At 47.7% G+C, this 26,054-nt stretch overlaps 1 protein-coding gene across 10 annotated transcripts in view; it reads left to right on the forward strand.

The window, feature by feature from the left end:
- The window catches only part of ARNT2 (aryl hydrocarbon receptor nuclear translocator 2), a 203,601-nt gene that overhangs the window by 164,927 nt on the left and 12,620 nt on the right, over window positions 1-26,054 (forward strand). For 6 of the 10 annotated variants that reach the window (XM_065548283.2, XM_005560250.5, XM_005560253.4 and 3 more), the window contains 5 exons: window positions 9,672-9,744; window positions 10,506-10,629; window positions 15,894-15,993; window positions 19,445-19,583; window positions 20,263-20,428. In XM_065548283.2, coding sequence (XP_065404355.1) covers window positions 9,672-9,744; window positions 10,506-10,629; window positions 15,894-15,993; window positions 19,445-19,583; window positions 20,263-20,428 — 602 coding nt within the window. Of the gene's footprint in view, window positions 1-9,671; window positions 9,745-10,505; window positions 10,630-15,893; window positions 15,994-19,444; window positions 19,584-20,262; window positions 20,429-21,122; window positions 21,999-22,909; window positions 25,100-26,054 lie in introns of those variants that run through there. The other 4 variants (XR_010588193.2, XR_012415246.1, XM_005560255.5 and 1 more) reach the window with 2 other exon arrangements.

The raw sequence follows: 26,054 nt of genomic DNA on the forward strand, positions 1-26,054 counted from the left end.
CCCAGGCTGGTCTCAAACTCCTGGAATCAGGCAATCTGCCTGCCTTGGCCTCCCAAAGTGCTGGGATTACAGGTGTGAGCCACCGTGCCCAGCCCACATTTTCTTTATTCAGCCCACCATTGATGGGCACCTGGGTTTATTCCTTGTCTTTGCTATTATGAATAGTGTTGCAGTGAACCTGCAAGTGCAAGCGTCTTTTTGGTAGAACAATTTATTTTCCTTTGAGTATATACCCAGTAATGCAGTAATGGGATTGCTGGATTGACTGGTAATTCTGTTTTTAGTTCCTTGAGAAATCTCCAGACTGCTTTCCACATGGCTGAACTAATTTACATTCCCATCATCAGTGTGTAAGCATTCTCTTTTCTCTGCAACTTCGCCAACATCTGTTATTTTTTGACTTTTTAATAATAGCCATTGTAACTGGTGTGAGATGGTATCTCATTGTGGTTTTGATTTGCATTTCTCTGGTGATTAGCAATGAGTATTTTTTTCATCTGTTTGTTGGCTGCTTCTATGTCTTCTTTTTTTTTTTTTTTTAATTTATTTATTATTATTATACTTTAAGTTGTAGGGTACATGTGCATAACGTGCAGGTTTGTTACATATGTATACTTGTGCCATGTTGCTGTGCTGCACCCATCAACTCGTCATTTACATCAGGTATAACTCCCAATGCAATCCCTCCCCCCTCCCCCCTCCCCATGATAGGCCCCGGTGTGTGATGTTCCCCTTCCTGAGTCCGAGTGATCTCATTGTTCAGTTCCCACCTATGAGTGAGAACATGCGGTGTTTGGTTTTCTGTTCTTGTGATAGTTTGCTAAGAATGATGGATTCCAGCTGCATCCAAGTCCCTACAAAGGACTCAAACTCATCCTTTTTTATGGCTGCATAGTATTCCATGGTGTATATGTGCCACATTTTCTTAATCCAATCTGTCACTGATGGACCTTTGGGTTGATTCCAAGTCTTTGCTATTGTGAATAGTGCTGCAATAAACATACGTGTGCATGTGTCTTTATAGCAGCATAATTTATAATCCTTTGGGTATATACCCAGTAATGGGATGGCTGGGTCATATGGTACATCTAGTTCTTCTTTTGAGAAGTATCTTGTTCATGCCCTTTGCCCACTTTTTAATGGGGTTTGTTTTTTTTCTAGTGATTAGTTTAAATTCCTTGTGGATTCTGGATATTATTTCTTTGTCAAATGCATAGTTGGCAAATATTTTCTCCCATTCTGTAGGTTGTCTGTTTACTCTAGTGATAGTTTTGTTGTTGTTGTGTTTGTTTGTTTTTCTGTGCAGAAGCTCTTTAGTTTAATTAGATGATGACTTGGATTCCAACCCCAGCTCCCAACTGGGCAAGTCACCTACTCTTTCTAAGCCTCAGTTGCTTCATCTGTAAAATGGGGAGAATGACAGAACTACTGGCCCAGAATCATAGAATTATTCTGCAGATTCTGCATGGAGCTACTGCATATGAAGCACTCTACTATGATAGCAGGCTGAGTCGGCCCCAGTAAATGTGGTCTGCAGTAGCTATCACTGTGATTGTCAGCAGCAGCAGCAGCAACGCAACCCTGCCACCCTTTGCAGCGACTTGGCAGTTTCTTGGGCCAGTTCTTGCCTGCAGCCCTAGATTATGTTTGGTCTCCTAAATGCCCTGCCTGCGTTCTTCCTCTAACTCCGGGCAGATCACCTTGCCTTCCAACAACCAGAGACACCAGGACCCTCCTGGTGATTCTCTTCCTGTTCATGAGTGTATCTATCTCAATGCCCTCCTCCTCCATTTCCGGCTCCTAGCAGGGGCAAAGACTCCTCCTTCCAGGGCCAAACCCTGCACCTTCTTCATCTCCCTGCACGCCCCTGGACTCCCATGACCCTCCCCTCTTGTCTCATCCTCCTTGTTGGCTCCTTCTCGGGCCTTCACATAGACACCTGACTTCCTGATCTTGGAGAATCCCTGTCAGGCCAACCCACCAAAGCTCCCCTCCCACCTGGCCCTGCCAGACGTGTCTGTGGGAACCTCCTTCTTCACCATTCATCTGTTCTTAGTCCCTTACAGCCTTGCTTTAGCCCTGAAGGTGTTGAAATTGTTTTCGCAGAAGCCTCTGATAACCCACATGAAATAACCTATTCTCACCGGTCATTCTCCCCAGACTCTGTCCGACCAGCTCCTCTTTCTTAATGTCACCCTTGGCTGACTTGATGCTCTGATTCTTTTTTTACCTTTACCTTCTAGTCAAGACTTTCTTGGTTGTAAGTAGAGCAGGAACAAATGTACTAAATCACAGTTCCAGGTATGCAAAAAGATAATACTATTTTACTATTTTCCATTCTGATTTTATCTGGTGAAACTCAGTTAGCTTGGCCAAATTAAGGATGTTTTATTGTCTCACTTCTCCCAACATGGGAAAAGGGTGGTTCTTCTTTACTCAGGAAGCAGAGAGGTACCACCAGTGCCAGGCTCATATGTGGCCCAGCCTTGAAGAAAATAGGGACGCTTGAGAAACAGGAGTAAAAGTAAGCAGGGCTCAGGATTCCATGGTGCTTTCTTTGTTCAACAGGTGTGTTATGGAGGGTGCTGAGCACGGGCCTTTCAGGAGCTCTTGAGACAGGGTAACAGCGTGTGCCCACTGACCTGAAGGAGCCAGGTGCAGGGCGGTGGGAGCCCCAAAGGGAGAGGAGGAGGAAAATGCTAGCCTGGATCTGCTTAGCATCTGTTCAAGCCATAGCTTTAAATGCCAGCCTGGATCTGCTTAGCATCTGTTCAAGCCATAGCTTTGTCCCAGGCTCACACCTCCTGTCATGGCCCCTTGTTCCAGCCACTCCACGCTAAGACTTGAGCTCCAGTAACATGGAGAACGTAAGAAGGGGCAGACGGGAGAGACAGGTAAAATGCAGTGGGAGCAGAGAATAAATACTTCCCCTCGGGGCCTCGGAGAAAGCATCCCTAGGAGGTAGCACTGCAGTGGGGCTTGCAAGAAAAGTAAATATCCCCCTGTGAAAACCACCCTTGGGGCTGAGGTTTTGCTTTCTTTTCCTGAAAGTCAGGCAGCACTGAGAAAACAGAAAAGCCATCTTGTATAGGGTTTGGCCTATGTAGTTCCACTGGAAAGTTGCTGTTGCAGTTTGTGAGGTTACATGGATCAGGATGCCCCCTCAGGACATAGTTACACCGGAATCCTCAGTCTGTGTCTCTGAACTGAAAGGTCCTGCATTGGTGAAGTTGGTTGAAAAAGTTTACTGTGGACGGTAGAGGGCAGTGACAACCATGAATGTGAACTGGCTAGCTCTTTTTTGAATTTGGGAGGCGAGACTTTGCCAGCAGTAGGCAGACTTGTTATGGAAAGATCCTTAAATGCTCTGTGCTGATGGAAGGGGATGGCGAGGGTGAAGTGTGGGCAATTTGCAAGCTTGGTTGCTTTCAGTCAAAAGCATCCAAAAGAAACTTCCTGGAGAAATTGAGTGTTTAATGTCAAACATTTGTGTAAAGTTACTACAAAGAAGACCTCTTCATCACCCTTGCATTTTCTCCTGTTCCATCAAATATGGAATGAAGTCCAGAAAAACCCAGACTGATTTAACATACTGGTCACACACCACAGCTTTGAAACGTGCCTTGGCATTGGGGGCCAACACTCTTTTGGGGCTGTTTCTTAGCTTGAGTCATTTCAGTGTTTTTACTTGGGCACAACCTAGCTGCTGTGCTTTCTTCATTTCTGACATCTTTTTAGGGAAGTGATCTGAAGTTATCTCTTTGCGTCTGTTCAGGCCAAGTCCTCTTTCCTGTCACAGCATTGTTCCAATGTTGTCATAACCACACCTGTTGGCTCATGTGTGTGTGTGTGTGTGTGTGTGCATGTGTTTTTAAAACCCCAGCATGCCCAGAATCATGATTGAGTCTCTCTTGAGCCGACCGACCATCATGTCTCCTTTGTCATGCTTAGCAGTGGCCACCAGGTTGGTCCTAGGCAGGTGGTGGAGCATAGGGGTGGGTACAAAAGAAGTCAAAGGAAAGGCTGCATTCCTGTTCTCTGCAGAGCATAGAGGCAGTAAGGGCCTGAAACACCCAGTCACCAAACCCTAGATCTGGGAGCTATCCTGGATCCCTCCCTCTCATTCACCTCAACAGGCAACCTGGTACAGAACCAGAGCCCCTGGTTCCAACTGGGATTCTCTCTAGCGCATCTCCTTCTCTACCTCTTTGGCACTGCCTTGGTTGAGGCCTTTGCCCCATCACAATCATCGGTCTTACTGACCATCTCCCCTGCCTTCCATCAGGCCCCTGCTGAGCCAGTCCACATGGCCAGGAAGCAAGCTCTAACACACACACGTGTGCACACACACACATATGCACACACATGCATGACTGGACCATGCTGCTCTCTGGCCCTGATCAAATCAATTCCAAACCCTGTAACAAGCATTTCGAGTGCTTCACAATAGACATGCAGATGGTGCTCAACCAGGATGGATATTATTAGCCTCCATCCCCAGACTCCTCCCAGTGTGCTTCCAGTTACTCCCAGGGACATGATTCCAGCGACCTCGGAATGCCCACTTCATGCCTTCTTACTCACTTAGGCTGAGTAAAAACCCCTGTCCAGGGAGCATGAGGGAAAATTGACAGCATCTGCCCAGCCTCCTGCACCTCACCGACAGGAAGCCGGGCTTGAAGCATTCACTTTCTACTCCTCAGCCATTGTAGCCCAGCTAATGGAGGGCAGCACTGGCTGCGGTAGGAACCCACTTCCCTCGCATGTGCTGTCAGTCAGTTTTCTCCTGAGCAGCCCTGCTTTCTCCTTCTCTGGAATTTGCAAGCACACCAAGGTTTATTTTTATACCATTGCTGTGAAATGTCTGAGAAAACTCCCCAGGGCTCTTCTCAGGATGGGGCAGCCTGCAGGTCAGCACTTTCTCTTCCACACATGCTCAGCTATGGAAGCAGAAACCCAGAGGTTGTGGGATGGAGATGCTGATGTTCCGACCACAGAGCCAGAGTGGTTAGGGTCCTGGGGATTTGCCAGCCATACCTGTGACCTGATTTTCTGCTTCCCAGTGAAAGGACCTTTTTCTGGTCTAGGAGCCCAAAGAGGAACAGAACTGAAAGCAACCCCCCAGCCTAATACCAAGACCCCTTATCATGGCCTTTATGCACATTAGAAACATGGGCCCTCCCCAAACACAGACCTGCACCAAGGTGTGTGAATGGAGAGGGCTGGGTTTGTGCCCCACTTTGCCCCTTGGCCAGGCACCTGCGGCACAGCTACACAACTCCACACAGTGATCCTATCCTGTCTCCGAGATTCTGGGCCTGGGCTGGGCACAGCCTGAGTTGCAGGTAGGAGTGGTTGTCATTTCCTGGAAAATGTTTGTGAGTTGAAGGTAGGGCTCTGGGAAAGGGGTAGAAAATGGTTCATGGGTTGCTGCCATCATGGGGAGTTCACTGCTTCAACCCCACCAAAGTCCCAAGGAACAGATTTTTCTCTTTCCTATGGCTCAAGATGCCCAAAGTACTGGAATGGGAGACGTGGAATAACTGTCCATGTTATAGCCATGGGTATGTCTCTTGGGCTAGGGCAGCAGCTTAGGACAGAGGAAAAACTGTGCAAGGTCTCCAGCCAGACAGACTTGGGTTTGAGACCTATGTGTTCCATATTCTTGCCATGTCACCCGGATGCATCCTTTACACGTCAATTACATTCTAGCCATGTCACCCTGGATGCATCATTTACATTCTAACCGTGTTACTCTGGACACTTAGTTCACACCCTGGACACTTACATCTACACTTTCATCGTTACATCTCAGTTGCTTTATCTCTGAAATGAGGATACTGCAGAGATGTGAAAATGTTGACAAAATACTGGCCATCAGCCCTACATTCAGTGGAAGGTGATGGTGTCCCCAAGATGTGAATCAAAGCAAAACAAAACAAAAGTCATAAAGTAAGAATAAGGAGGTATAGAAAGGAATGCTTTTTTTTCTATTGAATATTGATTCCTTTTTCAATTTCTGGAATACCAATTTGTTTGGAAAATTATTTCTGGTGCTCCCACTTTGCTAGTCTAACAAGCATGGGCTGAGACTGCCTGGTGGGAGATCACATGCTTCTGCTTTTATCCTTTTCCTTTTATCTGGGCTCCCACACTGACATTAGGAGGCAGACTGTACCCTTGGATAGAATCTTGTTCATCCTGAGGCGTCATCTTAACTCACCACACTGTAATTGCTTGCCCACGTGTGTCTTTCCCTGGAGACTGTCAGTTCCATGAGGGCAGGGATCTTGTGGGTTCTGAGTCATCGGTCTGCCCCAGTGCCTGGCAATAGAGTTCCGTACGGTTCACTGAATGAATGACTCCTCTGGGCTGGACTCGAAACAGAATGTTCACCAGGTCCTCCAGCTGGGGTTCCCATCGAGGAGACCTTCCTTTATGGTGGGGACACACACACACACCAGGGCCATCAGCACAGAAGGCATGGCCAGAGGAGGAAGTGGTGTTGAGATCATACATCTTTTGTAATGCTGAGAAAAAGAGTTTAGAAACAGAACCCAACTTATTTTATGTTTCTCCAGGGGCAGAAGTTGTTCCCCAGATGAAAGTTATAGGGAGGTGCATTTGGGCTCTTTAGGGGTCATGCTTTTTATAAGTATTTATGTCTGCAAATGGAGCAAGCTGCCCCAAAACGTAGTGAGCTCTCTAGCAGAGAAAGTCAAACAGAGACTGACCAGTTGCCTGTCAAAAGAAATGATGTACCGGGCGTTGCTGTTATCAGAGGAGCTGTGGACCAGATCACTTGTGTGCATTTGCTTCTTAGGAGCTGAGAAGAGTCAGCAAATAGCAATGCATCTTTTATGTAATCCAAACAGCCTACACTTGGAATGAGAAAATCTAGTCTCGCTCAGTCTTCACCACTTACCAGCCTGGTGGTTGTGTTTCTACCACACACAATTGGTGCACCCTCTGCCTTGCCTGTTTGCCTGGGAGGAAGATTGAAGTTAACCATTGTGGAAAGGGCCAAATGGGATCCCTTGATGTCTGTCCTGGTTAAGTTTGGCCAGCGGAGGGACTGACTGGAGACAAAGGAACAAGAGTGGAAGAGGAAAAGGTATTAGGCAGCCTTGCTCACCACAGCTCTCACAGGTCTGATAGCTGCTCACTCCTTCTGTCCCTTTGGCCCTAGGGATGATGATGGCTTCCTGTTGTTGCTAGCCTAGGGGCTCTTCACCATCCTAGTATAACATCTATGAAAGCTTTTTCTTTCCCAAATGGGGCAGACAGCAAAGCACCTTGAAATCAGAAGTATCAGATCAGTCCTTGGCTCTATTCTGTGATAGCCACTTACCAATTGGCCAACCTTGACAACCACTTAACCTCTTTAAACTTCAGTTTCTTAACTTTAACTTGAGGGTAAAGTAACCACTCTGAAAGCTTAGTGTGGGTGTTGGATGAGATAATGTAAACACCTGTACGTTTATGGCCATACCTGTTAAGTAGCCCCTTCCCTAAACCTTCTTTAATCATCCCTTTTGAGGGTGCCATCTATTTTCTGCAAACCTCTAGCATCTCTGGGCCTCAGTTTCTTCATGCGGAAAGGGAATTAGAAAAACAGAAAACCCACTTCCAAGGTGACTGTGAGCCTAAGGTGAGTTGGGATGAATGCAGGCATCTAGCAGGGGGCCGGGGCAAATGCACAGGGGTGGGTGCAGGTGTTACCCCTGCCTTCCTTCCACAGTCGCCAAACACACCACCTCTTCCTGGGCGGGGGCCTCCACATTCTCACCAAGCCTGTGCTTTTGCTGACAGTTACAATTTTGTTAGAGCTTTTGTTACAGTTTGTTTACAGTTTTGTTACAGTGTTCTAGCCATGCATTCCTGGTGGTTCCTCCCCAGGAAGCTGGAGCACCTTCCACACCTGCCCCTCCCCACCAGCCACTTCCTCATCCTAGATAACAAAGGCTTCCTCTCCCACCCTCCCCTCACTTCTTATCCACAGAATATCTAGCCAGCTCTCCCTGCATCCCAGACCCAGATGAAGGGAGGTGGACTGTCTGCAGTTCCTCCAGGGGGTTCCCCACCACCCGGTCCAGGACACAGCCATGGGTGATAAAAGTGGGACCATGAACATGTCAGAGGAGACCCACTGTGATCCTTCTTGTTTCAAAATAGACAGTGGAAGTAAACAATGGAAATCCATACATAACCTTCCTAATTAATGCAGACACTTGAGAGATTGTTTTTCTTGGTGTTAAATTTTGCTCACCCACATGATGTTTGTGGCCATATTTGCAGCGTGCATAATATATTGTGCTGCACTTGAACTTTTCCACACCTTTCATCATACCTTCCTGTGTTTCCAGACGGTCTTCACCGTGGTTGCTGTCAGTGCTATGGAATAGTCACTCAGGAAATTAATATGCAGGATTTAGAAAGTCATTCCTGATTACAGCCAACTTTGCATGGGTAGCTCTTACTTCCTTCCACTGAATAATTTCCTTACTACAGACCAGCAGCAGGATGACAACCTGGGAGAGTGTGAAAGTGTGAGCAAGTCCACAGTCCCTCATCCGTGTCACCATAGTTTTCCGAAAAGGTCGTGCCATGCACACTTCCCCAACACCGTGTGACCGTGGTAGTTTCAATGCAAAGCCACCATGTGAAACATATTTTTATTGACTTAGCAGCTGAAAAATTATACTTCAAAGGTGTTTTAATTTACATTTATTTTGATTATTTTAATGGCAAAATGTTTCCCTAACTTGCTTATTATATCTATTATATATATGTTATTATATGTACATACAGTACATGTATATTTGTCCTTTTATTTATTTATTTATTTATTTATTTTGCTTGAATTGTCTGTTCATATGCTTTAAATTGATTGCTGGGCTGGGAGTAATGTCTGTTAGTAATTTGAATTGCATAGTACCACTAATAATTTTTTGCCTGTCCTTCTTAATGATATTTACAATTGAAGAGGATCCGGTCATTTGCCCCATTTTTAGGCTCTGAGCTATAGAGTTCACTTTCTCTTGAAAACAACCCAGTTTTTAAACTTAAAGCCGCCATTTCCTCCAGCAAGTCTTTTTCTTCCCCAAATGGAGCAGGCAGCAAAGTCCCTTGGAGTCAGAAGTGTCAGGTCAGACCCTGGCTCTGTTCTGTCATAGCCACTTGCCAGTTGGCTGACCTTGACAACCACTTAACCTCTTTGAACTTCAGTTTCTTAATTTTAATATGAGGGTAGAATAACCACTGTGAAAGCATAGTGTGAGGATTGGATGAGATAATGTAAACACCCGCCCGTTTATGGCTAAGTGTTAGCTGAAGCCAACTGCTTCATTCGGCATTAAACCCAACTGCTTTTCTGAATTTGCCTTAAAATTTTGTTCTGTTGTATCTTTTGACCCTGCATAAAATGAAGTCACACATCAAAATTGATTTCTTAAATAGTTGAGTGTGGTAGCCTAAACATGAAGTGCAATGTCTGGAGTCTTGATTTAGGGCATTAAAAATAAAATAAAATCATTAAAAATGGAAAACAATGTAGAGATCCATTGGGTATCACCCACCCTGCCTCTGAGGTATGGGAAAAGTCCTGGCTTAGCCCTATTGTCATCCCTTCTGTTCTTCATGACCCTCTTTGTTGTCTTCTTGTTTCACAGGCAACTTCAGCAACAGCAGGCAGAATTAGAAGTGCACCAGAGAGATGGATTGTCATCATACGACTTATCCCAGGTGAGTTTCTGGAAAACCCTTTCCCTGTTGGAATTGTCTCCAGCCCAATGGACTGGGGACTCAATTCAGCCCTGAGCTTGAGCCCCTCAGCCCAAAGGATTGCCCCATCCACACACTACAATGGAAAGAGCAGACCTACAGGTCCCCTGGGGATCTGCTGCTGTCACTCCTCCCTACAGAACTCAGCCATGAAGAATGTGTGAGTACCAGGTGAAGAACCAGGGGCCATAGTCAACCCAAGGGCTGAAGGACATTTCTGAGGACCATGCGTGAACTCTAGTATGAGTATACTCAGAGACCAACAAGAGCAGCTTCTGATCCCCTTGGGCCCCCTGGCTTCTTGGCCATTTCCCTGCCACCGCCTGTGTCCCATTCTTCCTCAATGTGCCTCTTCCTGTCATGCTCTGAGCCTCCCTCTTCACCGGCTCTGTCTCCTTTCCTTCTCCTATCTCCACATGATGTCCACTTTTCCTGATATTTAGAGTAAGTTGATTGTTGTTCATTTCTCGCTCTAAGAAAGTAATCAGTGTGACTCTGTTATCCTTCCTGTGACCTTCAGTTCACTGCCCCCAACCCCCTCACCGGCTGTTCTTGGCTTTCACATATAGAAAAGCTTCCCACCTGATAAAATGTTCCAGCCCCAAATGCCAGTGATTCCAGAGGGAGGGGGCTCTGATGAAGGAGAGCTGGTGGCTCCTGGGGACACACACTCTGTGCCTTACGCATGAGTTGCCCTTGTGTTTTATTTAATGTGCAAACAGGTCCCCGTCCCCAACCTACCAGCCGGTGTTCATGAGGCTGGGAAGTCCGTGGAAAAGGCGGATGCAATCTTCTCCCAGGAAAGAGATCCTCGGTTTGCTGAAATGTTTGCAGGAATCAGTGCATGTAAGTTTCCAAATGGCACTGAGGTTTTGAGAGTGTGGGGTTTACAGTTGCTTTCAGGCCATCTACCGACAGCTACTGTTAGTAAGAGGGGGCCACGGAAGGTGAGTTTAGAGTAACCATTGCAGGGTATAAAAATACACGAGTTGGAATGGATTCTCTCTACTCCTGGCCTTGCCTGTTATATACCAGTTACCCAGGGTAACCAACCTGGGACCTGGCATCCCATCATTAAAATTTGAGGAGTTGGAACAAATGAGCTCTATTGTTCCATTGTGCTGTTTAGTTTTATTAAGCCAAAGACATGTCTCTGTAAAAAGCTGAAATTCAATTCCTAACACACAGAGGACCACATTTTAACATCAAAATACGCAGTAAAAAAGAAAAACAAAAATGATCCTCTATCCTACCACCTGGATATAACCATGTTTAACTTTTTAAAGTATGTTTTTTCTCTTTTTCTACACATATATATTCTTTTTTTACATGAAATTGCGCTCACAGTAGCTTAGTTTTTTTCACATGACAGTTTATTATGAACGTATTTCCAGATTATTAGACAATCTTTTTTTGTCAGTTGCGTAGAGTTCATGTGATTAATCCTCTGTGGTGGTCATTAGGCTGTCTACCTATGTCAGCACTGCCGTTAGAGGAGATGGTACAGTTATAACTTAAGGCATCGCATGGGGCCAGCAAGTCCAGCTGCCTCGCCCTCCCACTCAGATTATCACTGAGATTAACCAAATACAAAATTTGGAAAGATCTTTGTTGGTTCCAAAATCAGAAAAAGGATTCTATTTTCATGTGGTCAAGGAATTTTCATAAGATACAACGGAGTCAAGATGAGTTGAAGGGAGAAACAAGTTGGCTTGTGAAGAGGAAACATGGGGAACTCCGTCACTGGAAGAGAAGCCCAATCCTGTCCCCTTGGGGCTAACAAGCTGAAGACAGTGAGGCCCGAGGCGAGGACAGACAGGCCCGTGGAAGGTAGTGAGGGAGCACACCTCAGCCCTCCTGATGCCAGCATGTTGGTGGAAAGTCAGAGCCTCCGGGTGCTGGAGCTGCCTCCCATTAGGGCAGCAGATGCCAGTGCAGCACCAAGACCCATTGTCAACACACAACAAAAACCAGACCCCTCAGCACAACAGGGGAGCTCCCGGCTCTTGGTTCCCATGGCCACCCACCCACATCAGTATTTCCTTGACTTTTCTAGAGAAATATCATTTCATCCAGTAAGAAGAGACAACAGCACATCTAAAAGGTTTTTTCTCTCCAGATAAGCCTGAAATATTTGACCAGAGACCCACAGCGTCCCAGATAAATCCAAACATAGACACTTTTCCATAAAGTTAACAAAACAGAAAAAAAAAAAAAAGACAGACAAGAAAAAAGAAGAGGGGGGAAGGGTCCAAGGGAAGGAATGAGAACAAATGTCCTCCTTTGGAAATGAATTTTTCTGATAAAGAGGAGAAGGTTCAGAGAATCTTCAGTATCTCTTCTCTAGGTGATTCCAGGCCATCCTGCATGTCTGAAAATGAGTTATTGAGGTGGGGAGAGTGATGTTTAATAAAATGGATCAGTACAAAACAGGCTAATATTGCAGAAATCCAAGTCAGTGAATTAGAAAGAAACATGAATTTTCCCAAAATACAAAAACTTAGGTTTTCCAAGTGAAAGAGCTCAATGAATACTAAACAAAAATTTCAAAGAAACTCACACCTACACATGATCTGTTGTATTTACTTTTTTAAATTTGAAGAAAGGAAGAAAAAATCCTGCAAATGTTGAGATTTAAAAAATTACCTTACCTACAAAGAGAAATCTTTTGTTAGCCTTCCCCAAGATATTAAATACCAAAAGACTTAGGAAGGTGGCGGTGGCGGCGGGGGGTGGAGGGACAGCGGGGGCAGGGTGGACGCAGGAATAAATAGAGAATTTGGAAGAATATGTGACCCTGAAATTTTCCACCAGCCAAGCTGCTTTCCTATTTGGAGGACAACAGAAAGATGTTCACAGACATGCACTATCTACATATTCTGCTTGCAAAAAAACTACTTGTAAAATTGTACTTGTTTATGAAATGAATCAAAATATAGAACACGAGAACAGAAATGATAGGTTGGAAAAGCAGTAAGGATGAAAAACGAAACTAATAACACTGAAAATTAATGTAAAAATTATTAGAAGATACGAAAGACAGAAACAATAAATAAAACTTAGAGTCTAAAACCTCAAATCAAGAAATTTAAAGATTTATTCACCAAAGATCCAGACTTATTTTGGGATGGGTGTAGTATTTATAAATAGATAAAGATTTATCATCAGTGAATATCAAGAATAATTAAATATGTTGACTCCCAATCAATAGCTCCTGAACAATATGCTGCCAAAATATGATATAACAAAAACAAACTGAAATGAACGATTTAACCTGAAGGAAGGGGTGGTGGAGATGCTCTGCAAACCCAAGAAGGAAAGTAGGTTCGTCAGTGTTGCCAAAGAAAAATTCAAACTGTCCAGTGAGCAGAGAGGCTTAATTTATTCAGATACAAGATGTAACCTAAAGTGAAGATACAGATGTCATAAGCATTGAAATATGTGAAAGCCAAAATAATTAGAATCACAGGAAGATGCTGATAAAGCCACATTATAGTGGAAGATCTTAGTAGGCCTGTCTCCATCTTTAACAGGTCACATAGATCAAAATAATAAAATGGAGAAAAATATAGAAGACTGAAAACTAGAGTCAAATATCTTTAAATACAATTATATATAATATTATAATACATATTATTATATATAATGTTATACCCTTCAAATGTCCTGGAGCAGTTACAAAGAAAATGTGTTTCTTATTTACCCAAACCACAAAAACCTTAAATACATGAGGAAAAAAAATGGGTTGTATTAAGTTTATTATCTTATTTTTATTTATATTTTTATTTTGTTTGTTTGTAGTTTTGAGATGGTGTCTTGCTCTGTCACTCAACCTGGAGTGCAGTGGCGTGATCTCAGCTCACTGCAACCTCCACCTCCCCGGTTAAAGCAATTATCCCTGCTTCAGCCTCCCGAGTAGCTGGGATTACGGGTGTGCGCCACCATGCCAAGCGAACTTTTGTATTTTTTAGTAGAGACGGGGTTTTGCCATGCTGGCCAGGCTGGTCTCAAACTTCTGACCGCAGGTGATCTGCCTGCCTCGGCCTCCCAAAGTGCTGGGATCACGGGTGTGAGCCACCGTGCCTGGCCTGCATTAAGTTTAGAGTCAAGAGAACTACCTAAGTCTACCTTCTTCCTACAAGTTTGAGCCTTATGTCTCCCCCACACCAATCTTGCTCTTTATTTCCAAGATTCAAGATGTTATGATTAGGTTAAAAGTACACACCCAGGAGCCTGAGCTCCTTCCATCCTTTAAGGATTTCCCACTGTCTTACAACTGTCACTGCAGCAGAAGAAAATGAACCATAAAAACTGCTCAGTGGCCCCTTTTTATTAAAGCCTCTCAGAAGTTGTTTCCATGCGTGCGAGAGTCAGCATGTGGTCCCTGCAGCCTGGTCTCTGGGCCCCAAGCCCACCAGCCTGAATATCCATCACCGCATCACTGCTCACAGCCACTCGGAGGGACCTACACACTCTGCCCCCAATCACCACCAGCAAGCCAGAGATGGGAGCAGATGTGGGGGCTGTCTAGGCACAAAATAATCACCATGTAACTAACCTTTATTTCCTTTATTCCAATATCTCTTTGTGGGTGAACATGTTAGGGATTGTAGGAACGAGACATGTAGACATTTGAAGATTCTGGGGCGCTGGGAGGGCATTTCAAAGAGCCCTGGGCACCCTCAATGACCAAAGGAGGGAGCCAAAGGAGGGAGAACTGGAGCCTGCTGTCTAGCACCCTGCCACCATTCGTGTTCCCACTCCTGTTTCTCAAACCACGATACAAAGCACCTTCTCCCTCGTGTAAGATCTAAACAGCCAGCTGGGTCTTGAGCCCGTTTCTTTAGCCGTGTAGCTATGGGTGAGCCTGTGGGTGAGCCAACTCTGCTCACCATTCTGCAGTAGCAGAAAATCATGCATTATTGCACCTCCTGGCCAGGGACTGAGTGTTTTCAGTGTTAGAGGAGCTCAGTCTCTCAAAGAAACCTTAGTGGAAGGTCAAGGCACACAGGTCCGGGGCTGTTCCGGACATCACCGGCTATGGCACCTGCTGGGTGAGGGTGGCAGGGGTAGCTGAGTTCCAGGGCAGTGGGAAGAGCACTGGGCTTGCGTTCATGCCCTGGGCCCTCCCTCGCTGGCTGGTGACTTCAGACAAGCCACACCTCACTTTTCTCATCTGTAACAAACAATAGCAAACTTTAGTTTCTGTTTGCTCTGTTATCAGGCACTGTCATAAGCACTTAGGTTAACTCACTGAATTCCCCCTACAGCCCTCTGAGGAAGATACTTTTATTCTCGCCTTTTTTCTGTTGGGAAACTGAGGCAGGGGATGATTAAGTAACAGTCCAAGGTTGCACCTCTTACCTTGGAGCTGGGATTCAGACCCAGAGAGCTGAGATCAGAGCCCATCCTCTTCACTGGTACCCTGGGCTTCCTCACCCAGAACCAGAGGACTTGGAATCCCTACCCCGCAGGGTTGAAAAGACTGGATAAAATAATGTCTGAGAAAGAACTCTCATTCTTTTTTTTTTTTTTTTTTGAGGCAGAGTCTTGCTCTGTCGCCCAGGCTAGAGTGCAGTGGCGTGATCTCAGCTCACTGCAGCCACTGCCTCCTGGGCTCAAGCAATTCTCCTGCCTCAGCCTGCCGAGTAGCTGGAACTACAGATGGCTGCCACCACGCCTGGCTAATTTTTGTATTTTTAGTGGAGACAAGGTTTCACCATGTTGGCCAGGCTGGTTTTGCACTCCAGACCTCAAGTGATCTGCCTGCCTCAGCCTCCCAAAGTGCTGGGATTACAGGTGTGAGCCACCGCACCTGGCCTCATTCATTCTTTTAATCTTCCCCACTCTCCAAAAAAGCCTCGCCATCAAGCAGCCTGTGGCCTAGCCTAGGGGCCAAGAACAACAGCCCAGTGCCCTCATATGCCAGGGAGGCTCCAGGGGAGATGAGGAGGCAGAGGCAAGGCTGAGGAGATTGCATGCAGGTGGGCTGTCCCGACTCGCATCCTCCCATTCCTGCGCCCACCCCTGCACCTGTTCTTGGGGCAGCCTTCTCTGTGGTCTGCAGAGCAGGGAACCTTCGCGTGTGACTCCTGCTCTGGTTTTCCCAGCGGAGAAGAAGATGATGAGCTCAGCCTCTGCAGCAGGAACCCAGCAGATCTACTCCCAAGGAAGCCCATTTCCCTCCGGACACTCCGGGAAGGCCTTCAGGTATGTGCCAGTGAGGGGGACAATGGCGTGGGAAGGTGCTCCCTCACCAAGAAAGTCCTGAGTCTCAGAGCACAGCTCTGTGGGCTGTAATCATGAGTTAGTGGTGACTGGCGCTCCGGCCTTGGGCTAAACTGAGGATTCTGGTGGCTCTGCTTCTGCTCTGTGAGCCCTCCATGAGTTGCCATAGATTCCTGGTGTCAGTTACTCTTTCTTGGATGTGAACAGCACCAGCCACTGTGTTCTGTAGCAGTGATTGCCAGCGAGAAGGGAGTGAGTTCCCTCTAGCCAGGACCCAAGTGAGCTGGAGCTGGGAACAGCTAAGGTAGCAGGAAGTATCCTGTCATCTGGTACCCAGAGGCTACAGCCAAATCCAAGGAAGACTGGACAGCTCAGCCCATCATGTCTGAGCCTCATCCTAAAGGGCACTCCAGGCTTCAGGCAGGGTGTCCAACCTTCCCAAGGCTTGGTTCTTAGCATCAAGGGCATCTAGTAGGTCATTGAGGAAGCCCTGACATCATCACTGGAGGCAAGGTTGGCTCCACTGACTTCTGGGGAGACAGAAGCATAAACTGGGAAGAACAGTCAGAGAAGCTGGCAGCTCTTGGGGAGGGTGTGTGGGCACTCACCTGTGCCTACCGGACACCCTAAGTTCCTCATGCCCAGCAGGACAGGGCTCCCCCAGCAAGGTTAGCCAGAGCCTAAGCAGAGCTTCCAGATGTAGGCAGAGACCAGGAGGGTAGGTGGGGCTGGCCACTCAGAGAGAGGGCCCTGCCAAGGGACTGCCCTAGACACAGGGAATGAGGATCTTGCTTCCACACTGGTTCGTGGACAGACCTCCTGGAGACAGATTAGCAATACTGCAGTGGCTCTGGCCATGCCTGCAGCTAGGTCTCGCTGAATTGCACACTGCTCTGAGGCTCTGAGGAGCTCTGGCTGCAGGCAGGGGCTCTGGTCTGGGGACAGCAGACAAGAGGGCAGCCCTCCGTGAGCAGTCCCTAACCATCATCACTGCAGGTTGTGCGGCTCTGCTGAGCAATAGTCAAGCCCTCCAGACTTCTCTTGGCGGCTGAGTTACTCAGCTACTCAGCACACATTGACCGATCTTGGTCTATGCCAAGCCTTGTGCCAGCCCTGCCCGGGTGCTCGTGTTCATTGGGTCCTTGTGACACTCGCTGCTTGTCCTTCACTCTGGACAAAGGGGATCAGGGAGGGTACAGCAGCAGGAGGCAAGGAGGGGGCAGTTCAAAGGCGAGAGGATAGCCCAAGGTGGCATGGCCAGAGAAGGTCTGGCTGACTCTTCAGCTAGGTCTGAAAGCAAAAGTCAGGTTCTGCCTCCTGACCAGGGCAGAGGTGCAAGGGCCTGAGGAGTGTGCTGAGTGAAAGCCTCAGGGAGGCATTGTTGGAGGAGGCCTCACTAATGGGAGAAACAGAGGATGACCACGTTGTTCTATGACAATGGCCTCACCCAGGCTCTGCACCTCACACTGGACTGTCCGCCCTGAGCCCTGTCTGCAGCAGCAGCCGTGGGAGCCATGTGAGGAGGAGGACATTGTCACTGATGGCCTTTGGGAGAAGAGTGAAGCTGCAGACAGTGCTCGGGGCAGACAGTGCCAGCATGAGGCGCACAGCCTGGGTGAGGCCATTGTCATAGAACCAAAAATGTAGGGTGCACAGGGCAGTGATGAGTGATGGGGAAGGAAAAGCAGGCTTGGGGCAGCTGGCAGTGTGGGGAAGGAATCCAGGGAGTGTCTGAACACCTGTGCAGAGCCTGGCATAGAAAAGGCACTTGCTGAGTACTAGTCTGTAAAATGAATGAATAAATGACTGAGTTAATTAAAGGATGCCTGTTGGGGCCAAAGCCTGTGGAATGTGCAGAATTTCCTATATATCCGAAGGGTCTGAGCTGGCTTGGGTTGGGGTAGGCTGTGGGATGAAGGACTCTGGGGCCCAATACAGCCATAGGGAACCCTGGGCCGCTTGCAGAATGGTGTTGCTGGCACCCGAAGTGTATCCTCACCCACAGTCCTCCCGCTCTGGTCCCGCCAGTTTTGGTCCCTGCCTGTCCATACTAAGGCAGGCAGCTGTAGCTCAGAGGCCCCCAGGGAGGACTGTGCACAAGGGCTGGCTCTTTGCCCCAAGAAGCCCATCCCTTTCAGTCAAGGTGCCTTTCCTAGGTCTTCTACGCTATAGCAGCCCTCATCAATCAGTGTTTTGGGGAGGACATCAAGGGCTGAGGGTCTGTGGGAGAGGGCCCTACTAGACCATAGTGAGCAGAAAATGTCTTCTGAAGCAATACTTCCATCAGGAAGGAGAATGGGAAAGGAGCCCTTATGTTAAATGAGAAATTGATTGTACAAAGATGGGAATGATATCCCCTTTATATAAGCAACTGAACTTATTTTACAATGATCACTGCAAGAATGTCTCTGACATTCTTGGTTTCTCCCTATTTTAAAAGGGATCAAATAGCATAGGAAACTTATTAGAATACAATAGTAAAATTTTACCCGGTCTCTACTGATCTCTAGCCTGCCTTTCTTTTAACATGGAGCTGAAAATCCACCTCTACCAAAAGCCTTCTGTGATGAGCCCCATTCTGCCCTACTTGACTGATTCATGGGCACCCAGTGCACTGCCCTGCATGCTGCGCTAGTCCCAGGGAGGCAGGACAAGGGGCCTGAAACGAAGTAAAAGTCTGCCCCCAGCCTTTTAGTCTTTGATGAGCTTCTCATGTAATTGACATAGCCCGGAAAATCTCCCGGAAGAAGCGCCTGGTGGTACAAACAGACAGTGCCTGCCGAGGAGCTAAGCAGGGTCAGAGATTTAGCCTGCAAAGGACATGCAGAGAGCACAGCACACAGCAGGGACCTAATAAAGATGAACTGAGTTAAGTCGAAGGTGAACCGAAGGTGGGAGGGATAAACTCTGGGTAGCAGGACTAGGCCCATCCAGCAGGTTTTCATTGAGAAGCTTTTCTTTCCATTTAAAACTGACAGCCTGCAACCTATTTCCTGAATCTTTAAGCCTCATAGGTGCCCCAAAGGAACAAATTAACCAGAGCACAGAAGAATGAGTGAACACTGGGACTTATTTTTATTCTAAGAAGCTTCTCTCTTTGTGGGATCCAAATCATCTGTTGAGAGCAGAGGATGTACAGGCATAGGATAGGGGCTGAGGAGTGTGTGGGAGACCCTGGGGAGGACGAGGAGAGGAAGTACCAGACTACCAGACATGGCAGGACTACTCAGCAGTGTGGAGGAAGCCCTGAAGGGAGAGGAGGACAGCCAAGGGGCTTTGAGGCTCATGATGTGTTAGTCATTTTCTCGAGTGACATGCTGCATGGAGAGAGAGCCAGGAAGGTGGCCCAGGGTGGATTGTGTGGTTGGCTGGGCGGGTAGCCTCATGCAAACCAGGTGTGTCCTCGGGATAAATGCATTTTCCTCTTTTCTAGCTCTTCAGTGGTTCATGTGCCTGGAGTGAATGATATTCAGTCCTCCTCTTCCACGGGCCAGAACATGTCCCAAATCTCCCGGCAGCTAAACCAGAGTCAGGTGGCGTGGACAGGGAGTCGTCCGCCCTTTCCGGGACAGGTATGGGTGTCTGTGAGAGCGTCTCCCCTGGGTGCCCAGAGAGGCAGAGCATTCTGGGAAGTGCTTTCTTCGGACTGCGGCTCTGAGGATGGGTCAGGCCCTAGCTGGAACCAACCACCCTCACAGCCGCTGGCTCCTCAGGAGCACCGGCCATCCTCAGGGCCCTCGGAGAGCCGGGTGCCCCGCCTGCGACTTCAGCAGCCTTTTCTCCTTACAGCCATGCCCTGGGGCAGCTGGCAGGAAAAGGCTGGGCGGGTAGAGACACCCCATCAAGAATGAGCCCTCACGACTCTGGGCCTCTGGCTGCTCCTGTGCCAGGAGGACATGAAAACACCCACACTTGGGACACCCCCAGACCCCTCATAGTCACTGTGAGGGTGGGTGTTGCCCAGGGAGTTCTGGATGTTCATAATGCCAAGGCCTTGGTAACCGGACGCCAGAGGGCCCAGATCCTTGTAGCCCTGGGGATTAACTTCAACCAGACATGCCCCAAAGATTCTGCAGCTCCTGGGCCCTCACATGCCGTGCTGATCCAGGCCTGTGCCTAGCCAGACAAGAGGGCCATGGGGAGTCACTATCAACCCAGAGCAGACACTGCCTCTGTGACCAGCCTGGGGCGTGGGTTGGGGTGGGGTCTGCTGCTGATGCTTTCCATCTCTTTGCTTTGTCCTGATTACAGCAAATCCCATCTCAGTCCAGCAAGACTCAGTCATCTCCCTTTGGGATCGGAACGAGCCACACCTACCCGGCAGACCCCTCTTCCTACAGCCCCCTCTCCAGCCCAGCTACCTCCTCACCAAGCGGGAATGCCTACTCCAGTCTTGCCAACAGGACTCCAGGGTTTGGTAGGTGGGGAATGAGGGAATGAGATTCTGGGAAAGCCAGAAAGCAAAAATGCTTTCTGAACATCCTGAATTCAGGGGGCTGAGCTCCAGGCTCCCAGCTACCAAAACAAGGCCCGGAGGTTTCCAAGCACCTCCTCTCTCTCTGGCTATGAGGAGGCCTATGGTGTTCCTAAGAGACTGGATGCTTAGGCCTTGGCTTTGGATTTGGCTTTATCATTTTCAAGGCACCGGGATGATGTTCCTGTGCTGTGATGTGATCTAAATATCATTTTAACCCATTATGGCTCTAGCAAGGATTTTCAGGCCCCCCAACTCAAAAACCTTATAGTCTTGTTTCAAGAAACTAGAGAATAGCTATAGAGACAATCAATTGCATAAATAATCCTGCAAAGTTTTCTCTTTCTTTTAAATATTAAAAACACCTATCTTACTTTGTTAACAAAACCTCAGGCCATAGAAGGTTAAGGAATCGCTGTGTCCTGTGCATCTCTCAGGATCCTGGGCTTTGCCCACTCTCCATGTGTTTAAGGAACCTCCTCAGCATGTCTCCCAGGGCTGGGGCTCCACTCCACGTCAAGACAGGCTCATAAGAGACCCATGGTCCTTGTAAGAAGTCCGAGCTGGTGCCTGCTTTCTCACAGTGAGGTCACTGGGTGACACCCGGCAGTGCAGCTCATAGAGCTTTTCTCTACAGAACTGATTCTTCAGATGAGCATGAAGCTGAGCCCAAACATTTGAATTTCCACGTGGCAAGTTAAAAGCTTCCGTTAGAACTGCTTGCCTGTCAGCCTTATGAACAATTCTGTGCAGGCAGAGCGTGGTGACTCACATCTGTACCCCAGCACTTTGGAAGGTTGAGGTGGCAGATCACCTGAGCCCAGGAGTTCGAGACTAGCCTGGGCAACATAGCAAAACCCTGTCTCTACCAAAAAAAAAAAAAAAAAAAAAAAAAAAAAAAAAAAAAAAAAAAATTAGTCAGGTGTGGTGCATGCCTGTAGTTCCAGCTATTCAGGAGGCTGAGGTAGGAGGATCATTTGAGCTCAGGAGGTTGAGGCTGCAGTGAGCCATGATCACACCCCTGCACTCCAGCCTGGGCAACACAGTGAGACCCTGTCTGAAAAAACAAAAGAAACAAAAATGCTGTGCAGAGCCCCTAGCACACAATGGGGAGTTGTCATCTGCTGCCCAACCCTCCCCACCTCCTCTGCTAACAACAGCACGTCTGCTCCACTCAGCCCAAGGTCTTGGGGCACAGCATTTCCTGAGGCCATGCTTGTCCCTCCAGCCTTAGTCACATTTATTTGCAGTGTGTTCTCCTGTTCACCTGTTAAGCATTCTTGCCACACGATTCACCGGAACCAAGTTTAGAAGCACAGCACCCTGTTTGAGGAAGGAGAAACCCCATGGCAGTTGCTTTCGAGTCAACCAGGCACTCAGCACAATTACCACCTTGAGCCCAGAATCCTGTTTCTCAGGACAGCATCCACCTTCCTGTAGTCACACATGAGATCCTTCTCCACATCTGGTTCCTCACCTGGGTGCGCAGAGACCCCTTCATCTCCTCCTGAAGGTGGGCCTCGTAGACTCAAGTCCCCCTGGGTATCTAGTTCTTCCTGGAAGCGCAGGGACCATCTGGCACTGATCTACTCAAAAAATCCTTCAGTGCCAGGCCCCAAATCAGCACTGGAAAACAGAAGACAGGAGACCTGGTCCCCACCCAGAGAAGGACACAGTCCAGACATGGGGGCAGGGGAGACAGACAGGTAAAGGGAGGCAAGCAGGACAGTCTGCAGTTGCAGCAGCCATGGTCTGTGCGGGGGCCCTGTGGCTGTAGGCCAGGAGAGTCATTATGTCTGATGGGGTCAAGAGAGGCTTCAGAGCAGAGCTAACACGTAACCCTGGCAAGGTCTTGGAGCATCCCACTGTGGCCGTGACAAGACAGGTGGGCAGGCCACTTCCCTGCCCCAACCATCCAGTGCCTTTAGCTCCATGCCTCTCTCTAGTCTCCACTAAACAAACGCCAGGCCCTGAAGTATGAATTTAGATGGGACACAGGAAGGACAAAGCCCTGGGCTGAGGCCACTGCACCACTGATAGCCAAGAACAGGCTCAACACAGATGGGGCTCCAGGTTCGGTGACCATTTTTTTACATTTGCCTTCAAGCTATCTCACACTCAGGTGATAATAATAGTAATGATAGCAGCCTGCCCTTACTGGGTGCTTATTTTATTATATGCTAGCATGTAGCATTCATTCAGTACTCACAATAGCCCTAAGAAGGAGATACCATTATTATTCCCATCTCACAGATAAGTAAACTAAGGCACACTGAGGTCAGATAACTTACCCAGGCTAACTTACTGTAGCTGATAATAGCAGAATCATGCCTTTGGAGCCAAGAATCAAAGCTGGGCAGTACATCTGAGACCGTGCTCCCATCACTACTCTGTGCTTACCATCATTTTCAAATCCATTCACAGGGGACCTCAGAATTAAGCAAGAATTGGATGTCCCAGCAGATGTCCCTTGATGTACATTCATGAGAAAGGGGCTGGAACCCTTCCAATGACAGCATGAAAAAAGAGTATAAAATCAAGAAATGAAGGACTGAGAAGTTTCCTATGGCCTTGCCATCCGTGCATCACGTGTTACCTTTGGCCACAGCTGTTTGCATGGAATAGGATGCAGGGAGAGTGGGTGGAGTGAGCAGGTGATGGAGTGGGGATGAAGCTGAGCAGGAGAGCAGGAAGGGAGGCTCAGTCTTGGGAGGGAGAGGGAGACCTCGAGGTGAGGGGTTGCTGTCATCATCTGTGATGAGTATGCTGCTGGAGGAAAGCTCCCAGTGCAGGCAGAGGGAACCCAGGATAAGGTGTTGGGGTTCACATCAGAGGTGTAGGGGGGGCCTGGAAAATGGGTGGACACCAGACCCCCTTCTGACCACAGGGTCAGCCTTTACTCCACAGGGCTTCAAGGAAGTGGAGTCCTGGCTGGGAGAAGAGGTCAGCCTTTGGTTAAGGACAGAAGAAAGAGGATGTGTGGTTAGGAAGAGGACCCAAGGGTTGTTCGTTAGTGAGGATGGTTACTCCTGAGGGCACAGTGGGAAAGGGTGCAGAGAACAGAGCAGGTAAGTATGGGTGAGTGGAGAGGGAACAAAGCAGGTAAGAATCGGTGAGTGGAGAAGGAACAGAGCAGTCTGCCTCATTAATGATCAGTTTCATTAATTACTAAACACAAAGCAGGCTTAAAAAACAGGCAGTGTTTACATTTGCAATGGACACACACCCTAGCCCAGCATGGGCACATCTGAGTGGCTTCCCAGTGCCTTCTGTGCAGCCCTGGGGCCTATTGGTGTGGCACTGATGGGTTCCTGGGCATGGCAGCACCCCACAGTACTTGGCCTCAGATCATTATCCATGGCCAGAGCCCAAAGAGATAGCACAGTCAATCCCAGCTTCCCGCTTCTGGCTGGCTGGAGCAGGCAGGAGGTTTGAAATGCCTGCTGAGCAGACTTGCCGGACATCACCCATTGGTGGACCAGGGGCAGACATCAAGTTGTGACAAGCAGAGCATGTCACTTTTGAACAGTGCTTCAACTGTTTCAGACTCCTCAGGATAGCTTTGTAGACTGTTTATATATTGAATGAGAAAAAACAGCCCTGCCTGTGTCTCAGGCCTTTCTGTGAAACACATGCTGGTTTTGTTCCACGAGACTTCAGGAGTCAAGTCAAAGCATTTCTTCCATTTCAGGCTTTTTGAGTTATCTTGAGCTTTACTGCTGTCATACTTGTGTTTCCAGTCTTAGTTTCATTTTCATTTTGAGTCCAGTCCCAGCAAAAACATAGCCATTTGAAATGTAGCATCCACTAGGAAACTACACAATCCGTCTACATAAGCCCTGAAAAATCCAAGCATTTATTCCCTTAACAAAGTAAGTGGGGAAAGTGTTGTGCCTGTAGGGCCCAGTCAGGAGACAGAAACCATGCCAGTGATTTGAACAGGAAAAATTTAAAGATTTTGTGACTAATAAAAGATGGTTAAGAAGGACCCTGAGGAATACAGGAATAATAATCGTGGGCAGCAACTTCCACCTCTAAGGCTAAGGGAAAGTAGACAAGACAGGAACTGAGAACATAGAAGAGGAGAACCCACCCCACAAATCCTGAGGTTCAGCCCTTATTGGAGAATGTGCGTCTGTCTTGGTAACACACTATAGAGGCTCTGGACTGCAGTGGGTCTGTAAAAGCAGCCTGCCAGCTGACTGAGACACTCAGTAGGGGGTGCAGATGGACCAGAAATGGTCTACACACCCACCTACCAGATGGCCAAGAATTTCCCCAGGGAGTGCCGGCAGGTAAAACTGATTCACAGGAAGCAGCCTCTGGGTGGTAGAGAAATGTGCTGAAGAGGGAGCGCCCTGACATCCTGCACACTGCTGCTAGACACACTGCAGGAGGAAAGAAACACCTGATCCAGGAAGAGAAGCCACTTCGCTGCGACACCTTGCTTGTCTCTCCAGCGTCCTCTGTTGAGAAAGCCTAATGCTGCACTCGCTGACAAAGGAGAACTGTTTGCAGGGTGTAGTTTCAGTGTCATAAAACAGGGCAAAGAAGGATGGATTTAGAGCTAAGAGGCAATAAATTGACAACTGACAAGAATGTATATGACCTGAACCCTCAAATTGCTCAGTTTCTTTTCATTTCAACTACTGCCAGGCATCTGCTTGTTGATATTGTTTCTTGGAGAGATGCAGGGAGCCAAGGCACAGATTGCTCAAAGAGAAATGGCTCAAAGGTGCTGTAGCAGATCAGGTTTTAATTCCCTGACTTGCTTCAAGTGTGGCATACACACATATAGGATCTAAGTTACATTATTTTCTTAGCAGCATGCTTCCAGATACAATGTCTTGGCAAGCACCAGCATGTCCATAGCTCCTTGTTCCCCACATGCTTCTCAGTTTAGGGTGAGGTCTCTAAAGCAATTCATCCATGGATGACACAAGTCAGATCAGGTCGATAAAGATTAAATCAGGTCACAGTAAATAAACTAACAACTCTGGGGATGAACGTCTTTTACAAAGATCGAGAAACACATCCAGAACACATTGCCCTTTCGTAAAAGAGCCATGTCCATCCCAGCCTGCCCCACCCAGCCCATTTCACTTTGGAGAGGGGAATTGAAAGAATTTGTTATTCCAGGCTGGGTGTGATGGCTCATACCTGTAATCCCAGCACTTTGGGAGGCCGAGGCAGGTTGATCCCTTGAGGCCAGGAGTTCGAGACCAGCCTGGCCAACATGGGGAAACCTTGTCTCCACTAAAAATACAAAACTTAGCCGGGCATGGTGGTGCACACTGAGGCAGGAGGATCGCTTGAACCCGGGAGGTGGAGGTTGCAGTCAGCCGAGATTGCACCACTGCACTCCAGCCTGGATGACAGAACAAGACTCCATCTAAAAAAAAAAAAAAAAAAAAAAAAAAAAAAAAAAAAAGAATTTATTATTCCAAAACTATCTGGAGTAAGAAACGAAAGGCATAATTTGAAATAGGGGAACAGGGTAGGCTAAGCACAGGCAGGGAGCTGGTAGTATTTCGCTGATCTGAAATGTTTGCAGACACCATGCATCTTC

The sequence above is a fragment of the Macaca fascicularis genome, chromosome 7 (assembly GCF_037993035.2).
Source record: "Macaca fascicularis isolate 582-1 chromosome 7, T2T-MFA8v1.1".
NCBI classification, from domain to species: domain Eukaryota; kingdom Metazoa; phylum Chordata; class Mammalia; order Primates; family Cercopithecidae; genus Macaca; species Macaca fascicularis.